The sequence below is a fragment of the Myxocyprinus asiaticus genome, chromosome 4 (genome assembly GCF_019703515.2).
Source record: "Myxocyprinus asiaticus isolate MX2 ecotype Aquarium Trade chromosome 4, UBuf_Myxa_2, whole genome shotgun sequence".
Classification (NCBI taxonomy): Eukaryota; Metazoa; Chordata; class Actinopteri; order Cypriniformes; family Catostomidae; genus Myxocyprinus; species Myxocyprinus asiaticus.
Window position 1 is genome coordinate 5854432 of NC_059347.1, and position 11928 is coordinate 5866359.

The following is an 11928-nucleotide window of genomic DNA, read 5'->3' on the forward strand; positions in this document are numbered from 1 at the left end:
TGGCCGGGGCCCCGAACAAACCGAACGGAAGCGTCACGAATTGGTGTAATTCGATCGGTGTGGAAAAAGCCGTTTTTTCTCGGGATACTGCCAATAACCCTTTGTTAAGTCCAGCATCGAGTAAAATTGAGCCGCGCCCAACCGATCGAGTAACTCATCAATTTGTGGCATTGGATAAGCGTCAAATTTGGACACTGCAATCACTTTCCAGTAGTCAACACAGAACTGGACCGAGCCGTCGCACTTCGGTACCAGAACTACTGGGCTTGCCCAATCGCTGTGCGACTCAAGCCCATTTCAAGCATTGCCTCTAATTCTTCCTGAACAATCTTTTTCTTGTGTTCAGGAAGACTATAGGGGTGACTACGAACCACCACCCCCGGGGTGGTTTCGATATGGTGCTCTATGAGGTTCGTGCGACCGGGTAGGGGTGAAAACTCGTCCGCAAATTCCGCTTGGCCAGCCATTGGGTTATAATGAGACATCTGGAAGAGTGTTTCCCAGCGGCTCTTTGGTACTATTAGCTGTGTTGTATTCTCTTTGGTCTGAGTGTCCTGCATCACTCGATACAACCGCTCTTTAATAACAGAAAAGTACGGGTATGCGAGCGCAACGTTAGGTTGGAGCTGTTGACCATCAATTACTTTCACTTGGTCAAAGGCGTGCTTGAGGGACTCGTCACGCGACTGCTCCAGGGGGAAATCCCCATCAGGGAAGCCCCTGAGTAAAGGAATTCCCTCGTCTGCATCATCATGACGCGGAGCAGACATCGACGGCCCTGGCCTCTCCCGCCATAGCATCGCACGTTACCCACCGCAACACTATTTTGTAGGACACATTACACTCAAGTTTTTAAAACAAGGCCAGTTGGTTCCCAGAATTAGTGGATGGGTGAGGCGGGAATTAACCGCAGCCTCGACTCTTATGCCTTCTTCCCCTGAATCGTATCTCAATGGTAACCACTGGATACTTGTGAATGTCACCATGCACACACCTCACCCTCACCCATTTATTCCTATCCAATTCCCCGCCTTGCACCAAGCGTTCGTGGATAGAGGTTTGAGAACAACCCGAATCCACCAAAGCTTGATGTGTATCCCCTTTTACTCTTACTGGTATCCGATATGCCCCTGCCCGTTCGGGGGCAGCTTGTGGAGCATTGGGGATCCGATCCTTCCTTCTGCACTCGTGGGGGTGGTCTCACCAACCTGGGGGGGATAGCGGAGGGAGACAGGGGACGTAGGAGGGACAGACAAGGGGAGGGGACCCCTGGAGCGGGGATGGGGTTTGGGCGGGGCTCCTCCCCTCTTCCAGGGAGCCGGAACTGGGCAGAACTGAGAGGGACAGGGTGGGGGGGAGGGGGAAGGAACATGCGACACAGGATTTGGAGAGAGAGCAGAGAGAGAAGAGGGAAAAGAAAAAAAACTTGATCGCTACCTCCTGGAACCACCGCCATGTAGTCCTCTGCCAGCTGAATAGCCTCCTCCAGTGACGCCGGGCAGTGGCACTGGACACACTCGGACATACCTTGCGGAAGCTGGGCGACGAACTGCTCCAGTACCACCAGGTCGACTACATCCACGACGCCACGTGTTCCCTCCGCCAGCAACCATTTCCGGCAGGCAACCCGGAGCTTCTGGGCAAAAGCGAACGGGCGGCCGTGCTTCCCGAAACTCAAAGAGCAGAAGAGCTGACGACTTTGTTCAGTGTTACAACCAACCCGTTGCTGGATAGCCTTCTTCAGATGTTGATAATTGAGGAGGCAGGCGGTGGGAAGTTGAGCCTCCCCAGAGATTAAGGACCATAGACGGGCCGCCCACTGGTCGGGAGACCATTTCCAGACCTCCGCCGTCTTCTCAAAGAGGTCCAGGAAGGCCTCCAGATCATCGTCCAGCCCCATCTTCATTAGGGCCGTGGGTGGGGTTGGTTCTGGGGAGGTTGCAGCACCAGCCCCCTCTCTGGCGATCAGGCTCCAGAGCACCTGCTGGTCCTCTGGTTGTGCCTGGAGCAGGACTTGGAAATGCTGTTCCTGCTCCAGGTGTATGTCCATGAGGGCCCTGTGTTGAGTCTGCTGGATGCTGGCGAGGGTTTTGAAGACTTCGCCCAGTGGTGAGAACTCCATAAAGGCGTACTCCTCCAAACCCGGGTTTTTGTCACCACTGTGAAAGCTCTAGGTTTATGGGCAATGGAGGAGTCAGGAGACAGTGAACAGTTCAGGTCAGTGTTTTTATTAGTCAGTTCAACGACACGGCTTATAGCCAACTCAAAATAAAGGGACAATTGGTAGCTGCTTTCTTGCTCGTCCCTGGTGTGCTCTCTCCCTGCTCTGATGCCCTGGCATGCCTTTTCAGGTCTCCTTCTGCCATCATTATAATCAGACACAGATGTTAGAGTAATCATAACCCAGGTGACGATCCTTACCGCTCTCCCTCTCCCGCAGACCGATACATGACCACACCACCCATGCCACATATGCAAAGTGAGGACGTCTTAAAAAATAATGAAATAAATAGTTTTCATTTATCACTTAATGCCATACAAAGTCCTGTAAACATAAAAAAGCTAAGTCAATATTCGGTGTGACCACCTTTGCCTTTAAAACAGCACCAATTCTCCTTGGTACACCTGGACACAGTTTTTCTTGGTTGTTGGCAGATTGGATGTTCCAAGCTTCTTGGAGAATTCGCCACAGTTCTTCTATCTATTTAGGCTGTCTCAATTGCTTCTGTCTCTATATGTAATATCAGACAGACACGATGTTCAGTTGGGGGGCTTTGTGGGGGCCATGACATCTGTTGCAGGGCTCCTTGTTCTTCTATTCTAATCTTTTCTATTTGCAAAAGTAATGTTTGGGAGTCTAACATTTATATTTCCTATTGACACACTAAAGCTGAAGATATAAATAATCATCTTAAGACAAATTATTTTTGTGAAACATCTTATGTGTCTAAGACTTTTGCACAGTACTGTATACATATATATATATATATATATACACACACACACACACACACACACACACACACACACACACACACATATACACACACACATACACACACAGTTGATTTGTCTTCTTGATGTGAACAATGCAGAGTTAAATGGGTTTTATTCCGAATATCAAACGAATGTCAAACATAAACATAACTTTACCACTGTGCAATTAACAGAAAAGATAAAGGCTACATTGTACTTTAAAGACAAGCACTTGAACATCACACTCACAGTACATCACTTGACTCACTTTCATGAAAATTATTATTAGAGCCCGACCGATATGGGTTTTATGAGAACGATACCGTTTTTAGAGGGGGGAATTTCACCGATTACCGATATGGTGGCAGATAAACTTAATTTTTGAGCTGGAATGAAAACAGACCTTTTCTATGTGGATTGTTCACCGATTTTGCACCGATATGCCTATGCAAAGGTACTCAGAAGGCTGCTTTCTTAAACATATTTTTAAAAAGAATATTTGACATTATTATTATACATTGTCAACAAATTCTAAAAATAACACTGAGAAAATAGAGAATAAATAAAAAATACAATAAATAGCTTAAAAAAACATCAGTACTGTATGTTCAGTATCAGTCAGTTGCTGACCATTTAAATAAAGAATAAATAAAAAATACAATAAATAGCTAAATAAACATCAGTAGTACTGTTTAGCATCAGTCAAATTCTAACTATTTTAATACTGCCAGTCAATTAGTGGCAGGTTGTAAAACAATAAGCACTTACACCTGCCGAGTCAAGAGATAAACAGCGGCAGCAGTGTTACACCGTATTCTGATATACAAGTTAAGGGGAAACTTTCAATGGTGGAAAACCAGACTTTTAAATATTACGTTTTATAAATGCAACGACTGGAACTGTTTCGGTTGAAGGGGGTACCAAACTGTGAATCCTGAACAAAACAGTTTGGTGAATACATGTTTACACATTAGCTTCCACTCAGCTGACAAGTAATGAAAGTAGCTACGTGGTTAGCTAGTTAGCTATAAGCTTGTTGTCACGGAGAGCAAAAGATGGACGTTGTTTATTTTACTTTCCAGCATTGCGTCTCACCAACTAGGTAACAACGTAGCATGAAATCAACACTCAACAGACACAATCCAACACAATCCACCACCGCACTGTTGTCTGCTGAGCTGCAAAAAGATGCTCTGATGTTTACCTTTCAATCTGCTACATTACTGACTGCACTGACAAACTATAGCTGGCTAACACAGCAAACAGATGTGATAAACAGGAGTGACATGGTTGTCAGGGACAGGGTTAACATTATATAAGTTATATTGAAAAGGGAAAATGTGGGGTCATTGTTTATTAACTTTCCAGTATGTATTTCACAAACTAGTTAGCAACTTACCGAAAAGACACCGCTTACCTCCGCACCGCTTAAATCCGCCCTGTCTGCAGAGCCACCATCAGTTCAGCTCTGTAAACAGAAGTCGGAGTGTGCTCTGCTGGACAAACTACATTATGACACCAATTCTAAAGCACTGTTTTCTGCATTATATGTTGTGAAAAAAAGCTTTCATATCTGCGCATATTGGTAAACATATACGCCGATACGATATATAGGTGAAAGGCTAATATATATGTTTTACTATATTGTTTGTTATTTATGGAGAAAATACACTAATAAATTAATGTTTGTTCTTAATTCACAATTTTTTTATTTTTGCTTTTATGTTTTACTATATTGTTTGTTATTTATGGAGCAAATACACTAATAAATAAATGTTTGTTCTTAATTTGATTAGTTTGCATCACATATATGCATATTGCTCTGATATGAACAGACACAGAGATATACTATAGGGTCACCAGATCTGACACTGCACAATTAATAGGCTAGCTACAGAAATTTGTTACCCCCTCTTTATTTCATATCATGTGACTCCAGGGGCGGATCTACCGGGGTGGCATAGGGTGGTAAATACCACCCTAAGAAAAAGCGCTGCCACCCCAGCATAAGTATCCAAACGTATCAAATATAAATTTAAGTATATTTTCATTGATTTTGACATTGTGTAGGGTTTTATTTATGTCAAACTGCCTAAACTCTCACCGAATGCACAAATTACTACAGACCCCATGCATGATTGATTACAGCAGCAACCAATCCCGTGATTGTTTACAGCAGCAGCCAATCACAGCATCGGCCAATTGCCTACTTTTGCAGCACGTGTATAGTGTTTGGGCTCTCGAGGGTTGATGAGCTTATTTCCTCAACCACATTGAAAAATAAGTGGAAAAAGAGGTAAAAGACGAATCTCAGTTGTATCCAAGTATTCACTGAATGATTATTAGATACGCTGTCAATTATGGTTTGAGATGGGTGAGACAAGTCCTTATCACTTTTTGAAATAGCTGTCGTCAGGTATGTGTATAATCCAGATGAAACATCTCCAGTTCTTGAGTAGGAGTTTCTATTTCATCTGTGTGTTTTGACTGGTGATACGGCACTGGAATTTCTTATTTTGAATGTTATGATAAGTGTTCGTTGCAGCTGTTATCAGTGTCGTTTAGTGTCAGCAGTTTTGCCGCAGCTTGCGCTCTTTTCCGTGTCCCCATTGTGATGGACTTCTCAACCATATTGTTTGTGTGTATGTGTTGTCTCTTTCTCTCCCTCTCTCTTAATCACTTTCAGGTGTATGGTAACCAGGTGAACTGATTGTCGATGGGGTGCACCGGTGCGCATTGTGTTTCCTCCCTATATAAACCGAGTGTTTCATGGCTGGGTTGTGGTATGGGAGAGGGTTGTTCGTAATCTCATTCACGGGCGCTCAGACGATTTTTTTCACTGGGTTCCTGCTGCTGGAGCAGAGAGTTTGTGGTTGTCACTGTCTGAATATGTTTTTTCATATACAGAACTGTCAATAAATGTGTCTGTGTTTCCACTACTCTTGTCTCCCCTCTCGCATCTTATATTGCATTTTATTTTTAAACACCCATCCACTGATGTACAGATGCAATCTTGTTTTATTCAAATAAAAAATTATATTTGGGTGAATTAGAATCTAAAACCTCTAAAAACTAAAGGCAATGTTACCACTAGATCAATCAGTCATGTTTTTAATCAAAGTGCTGATCTATGTATTCATCTACTGACTAACAAAATCCCAAGACTGATAGTGGAAGATGTAGAAATGAAATTACCATATTACGTGAAATATTTATTTGGGTGCTTGAATCAGTCATTAAGAATGACTGTTGATCAAAACAGGTAATTTAAAAGAATCTTTTACTGTGCATAACATAATTAATATTCATGAGTTTTGCAGAACTGCCACCCACAGTACAACTTTCTGTACAGTTTATTTTTATTTAGACCTAACTTTGTATTAATCTTTGCTTTCAAATGGATTATTCCAGCTGTACCGAGGGTGATAGGCCTTTAGTACGTTATTAGGAAAATAACATGGGATATGCATGCATTTTCCATCCATGGGTACACTTAAAGGTACTAAGTAGGATTGCACCAGCTGTGCTTAAATTCTCATGTAAGTTAGGACGTAAAGTTCACACTAAGGGCTTAGTAACTACTAGTTAGTTTCTAACTAAGTCAGTGCTTAATTTGGTTGCACCACCTGTTCTTAATGCAAGACTTAACTAGTAGGTTGTAATCTTTCCGTAAAGTAATGCGTAGTCGCACAGAATTACGTCTTTTTTTGTAATACAATCAGCAGCCTTCAAATTTGTAAACAGGAACCGCGCGCATCATTTTTTATTTTCTCCCCTTTTCTTGGAATGCCCAATTACCAATGCGCTCTAGGTCCTCGTGGTGGCGTAGTGACTCACCTCAATCTGGGGGGCGGAGGACGAATCTCAGTTGCCTCCGTGTCTGAGACCGTCAATCCGTGCATCTTATCACGTGGCTTGTTAAGCGCATTACTGTGGAGACATCCCCTGGCTTCAAGTTATTGTCCGCGCCCCACCAAAAGCGAGAACCACATTATAGCGACCACAAGCAGGTTACCCCATGTGTCTCTACCCTCCCTAGTAACCAGGCCAATTTGGTTGCTTAGGGGACCTGGCTGGAGTCACTCAGTACGTCCTGGATTTGAACTTGCGACTCCAGGGGTGGTAGTCAGTGTCTTTACTCGCTGAGCTACCCAGGCCCCCTTCAACAGTCATCCTTGAAATAATTGCCGATAACTCGCCCATCGTATGTGAATCGTTGGAGTTGAAAGTGAAGCCACAGACGACACTGATCCAAGTATTTAATTTTTTTTTATGATTGTTATTATTCTAATGATTCCTAATTAGTTAAGTTAAAAAGTAAAAAGAGGGGGGAAAAGCACATTCTTGTTTATCCACCGAAAGGTGTTGTTTTTGCACAATGTCAGCCAACCCAAGCAACAGAACCTTGCCCTGAAAACACTGTAGCACCTGCAACAGCTAAAGATCTGCCTGTCCTTCATCCGGACCGTCCAGAGAGCACACAAGATAAAGAACCACCACCTTCAGTAGAAAATGCAAGGAAAAGGGAACGTGGAAATGAGTTGGAAGACGACATAAACACCAGCCGATGCAAGCTTCTCAAACTGCAATGTACGAAAGTGGAAGAGGAGATCTAGAAAATTTTCAATTAAACCAAGAAATAATTAAATTAGAGGAGTTAAAGTCTCTTGGCTACTCCTTCAATATTGTTGAAATGTAATCTTCATATTGACAATTACATTGCCATAGGCCATTTGTTCATATAAAGTTTAAAGTATGGAAGTGTTTAGGCCTACTGTTTATTATTTTGTTTAAATATACTGTTTACAATACATCAATATTTGTTTTACTATTTATTATTGTTTTATTTAAATACAGTATATATTTTATTCTTATAGTATTAATTTGTATTGTATATCACATAAAAAAATTAAAAAAACTATTTGACAACAAGACAGATATCTGACTGAGTTTTTATTTTCAACTAAACGTATATGTTTTCCAGACATTCAGAGAAATAAATAGATAAATTATTTAATTTGACGTCATGGAACACACAACTGAGAGATTATTGGATATAATTTATGAGTGAGATGACTCATACAAATTGAAATGAAATTGAACAATGAGTGAAGTTTATACGTCTAATTTGTTCATTAAAAATAATGAGAATAATGCAGATAAAACAAATACATTAGTTGGTGGGTAGGCAGAATCACCCAGCAGGATACTCCCCAGAATCAACTTTTTCCCAAATGTTCGATCTTCTCAGGATAAAGCTGTCATGCTTAGATCCAGGCCATCTAACGACAGTTTAAAAAACATAAACTGGGGTCACAGATGACTCCAAAATTCAGTGAATGAAACCCCTTTCGATTCACAAAAGCACTCTCATCCACTGTGGGTGCTTTTATACTGATTTGTGTCCCATCAATACAGACAAGTACATCAGGGAAAACGGCAACGGCATGGAATTTTTGCCTGTTTGTGTTTTGTTAATTTATGCTTGGCATGCACACTTAGTTGTTAATGTGGCGACACAGTGCAAGTGACACCCTGCGGACCACTCTACATACAGTAGATCTGTGAATTTGTATGCTGTCGCCTATTCCGTTTTGCATTGATCCAGTGGCAAAAAAATGTTACGGAACGCACACTTGGAGGCTTGGAGAGAGTGCGCCATTTCGGTCCGTTTCGTGTTGGATATCAGTCGCTATCAAGTCAGTTATCCGCAATATTCCCTCGCTTTTAAACCGCAAGCGAGCATATATGTCCACATCATCATAAATATCCAAAGGATGATGTCTGTCTCATAAAACCCGTTGACGAACTTGCAGTTCATTATCAATGATAATCTCATTGATGTACTCTAATCTGGCTGTCATCTCATTCCATCCGTTCATTATTCATGGGCTAAGGCTGCCGTAAACATTTAGTTTATACGTAGGAATACGTTCTACCTAAGTTTAATGGTACAACGCTCAAATATTTAGTAGTGCATAAATTGTGACTTAGTGCCCATTTACGCAACAACTAGGCTAAATTGTAACTTACGCACAGCTGGTGCAACCGGCCCCTGAAGTTTAGTCCAGATTGCTGGTTCTAAATGTAAAGCTAAGGAACATTTAGAATTTGTTGACATGTTTAATAGACAATGTCTTGGTGATATAAATTTTATTTTATGCAAAAGAAAAAGAAAATAAAAAATTCATGTTGGCAAATCAGTTCTGTGGAAATGCAGTTGTATTGCAAATGCATGGACATTTGTAATTTGATAGTGACTCCAACTAATGAACTAGTATTGGTTGCAATGAAGCTTGGTACCTTAATCCATAAGAACTATGCATGGGCGCTTGCTTTGATGTCACCCCCTTGCCACCCCATAAAAACATTTCTAGATCCGCCCCTGTGTGACTCTAATGTTAATGCAGTCACACAGAAGAACGAATCGTTCTTTTGAACCGGTTCTTTTTAGTGAACGAGTTGAATCAGTTCACCAAATCGGACTGAATCGTTTCACGTCTCGAGTCAACACTGATCCACAAGTTACTCTATCTTAACCTGTCTCTCGGATGTGCCTGACACTCCGAATCGAAATTAGCTGATAACCGGGAGTAATATGATCCTAGAACTGATTATATCTGCTTTTGCCAACTCTTCTTGGCAATGAACCGCTCCAAATAATCGCTGGTAACAGTTCTCGAGTCAACAGTACACTGAACTGAGAATCGCCTCTTTCGGAGGTGTCCGAGCTGCTGACATTGAGCATGCATGTGATTAAGGGGCAAAATGTCTGTTTCTGGTGTATTTTGCTGAACAACAGAAAGTGTAACAAATAAAACATACTGGAAATATGTTTATGACTCGATTGTATTACCGTTTTATCAACATATGACATGATGGAGTCTACAGTTCGAGTCAACAGTACACCGAGTCAATCACAGCAGTTCTCCAGTCAGCAGTACACTGATCCGAGGACAGCAGCTCTCGCGTCAACAGTACATTGAGTCGATCACAGAAGTTCGCGAGTCACCAGTACACTGAACTGAGAATCGCGTCTTTCGGACATAATACTGATAACTGCTGATCAGTGTGCAGCTGATGAGCATGCGTGAGCCGAGGACTTGATTGAAGGGGGCGAAACGTTTCAGTCAAGAGATGTAAATGAATTTTACTATCGAGTACTATGCATGCAGATTATATCTTAAATTGTGATGAGCTAGATCATCTTCTCTGTAAAAAAAAGCTGAGTTAAGACTAGTTTAATCACTTTATGTGCTTTAGACATGTGTCGAACGTCCGCGTTTGTATATCAGTGACAGTATTGGGTGCTTTAGGTGCAAAAAATGTAGGATGTGTGGTAAGATCACTGAATGAAACACTGATGAGAATAAACACCCTTATTATTATAGATTAATCAAATAAACTGTAATAATCAGCGATATGCGCTTAAATATGGCTTTATTGAATGTGTTTGTGCGCGTATTCGACGACGCCGGCGTATTAGCATTAAGTATAGTGACGTCAATACGCGATGACGTAAATGAACTGGTGAATCGGGTTTTTGAAAAGAATCGGACCAAGGTCACCTGTTTCGGCACAAATTACCAAAATTAGCTATCCGACAAAGAGTTTAGCTATCCGCCGAAGAGTCTCCGTCTGGTTTCACATAACCCTAAATCCAAATAAGACTTAACAGATATAAAGAAAATAATTCATGAATTTGTTTGAAGGATCTTACCTAATACATCACTGTAGTAATTATCCAAACTGATAGAGGCCATCCGAAATGCAGAGGAATAAACAGCATACACGATCACATTTTTTAATCTTTCCACGAAGCTCATGTGATCTGTCATCTCCGTCGGGGGAACTGGGACATAAGAGGGTGGTGCGGGCATGTGTCCACATATCCTCTCCATGGAAAATCCCAGTGAAAACCTGAGGGACAAGACAATTGGTAGATCCAGAATCTCAGCAAGCAGGTCACTGCATATGATCATGGGATCATATAAGAGCACGTCAAACTTAAACGCCTTCAAGCGTTTGATCAGCTCTTCACTTCGCAGCATGGAGTCGCACATGGTCCGTTGCATTGTGTTCAGTTTCCCCAGCAAGTTCATAATCTGGAGACCGATCCGGACAATGTTTGGTCTAGGGTGTTGCATCCAGATATCCAGCAGCTGTTCACTCAGACTGTGCACCTCATGTGCATCCAGAGGTACATCAAACACCAGATATTCAAACCTCTCCCGCTGTCTGAAGTTTACAGATGGTGAGGCTGAGTTCACCAACACTGTCACGTTGTGATTTCGGTCTAATAGTTCGTCCACGATGTTGCGCATGTTGGACCAGTGACTGTATTCTCCGGGTAACACGAGGACATGACCTCCGTGCGTAAAGCTGAAGTCACTGAATAGAAAGATGAAAAAAAGAGTGCAAGACTTCCCCAAACAGTGCATGGTAGAAGAACTCGTGGTAATGGAGACACCTCTCTTTTTTTATTTGGAAAGAGGAACGGTGTGGACCAATCTGAAAGTCGCTAGAACTATCAGTTACTATCGAAACAGAGGTAAGAATAAAGGCTCGTTTGAGAGGCCAAACGCATGCAGTCAAGGAATGAGCGAAATAAGAGCTGTCTAGTCATACAGTTCTCTCGTCTCGTAGTGGACCAGCCACCTACGAGATCAAAGGCAGATATCGCGAGATTTACGTTCATGCGCTGATGCTAATAAAGTGGATAGGTGTTCAAGCCAAATTATCATTTAATGCCCGATGCATGATTAGTCGTAATTCAATTTTGACTAGTCAGAATTACAATTCCTATAATGTGATTTCTACTAGTCATAACTGACATTAATATCTGCAATCCAATTTTAACTAGTCATAATACACATTAAAGATATCTACAATGAGAGGCTGACAAGCTGAAGGGGCCGTGAAACGGTGCCAAGATATGCAGAAGGGGATAGC

At 41.9% G+C, this 11928-nt stretch overlaps 1 protein-coding gene across 2 annotated transcripts in view; it reads right to left on the reverse strand.

Annotated features, from left to right (window-relative positions):
• LOC127435796 (UDP-glucuronosyltransferase 2A2-like) overlaps positions 1–11659 on the reverse strand; it is a 90989-nt gene extending 79330 nt beyond the window's left edge. Inside the window, exon 1 of one of the 2 annotated variants that reach the window (XM_051689509.1) lies at positions 10697–11655. In XM_051689509.1, the coding sequence (XP_051545469.1) occupies positions 10697–11417 (721 nt within the window). In that variant the 5' untranslated portion in view covers positions 11418–11655. Of the gene's footprint in view, positions 1–10696 lie in introns of both variants that reach the window. The other variant, XM_051689517.1, reaches the window with a different exon arrangement.
• Positions 11660–11928: the final 269 nt, after the last annotated feature.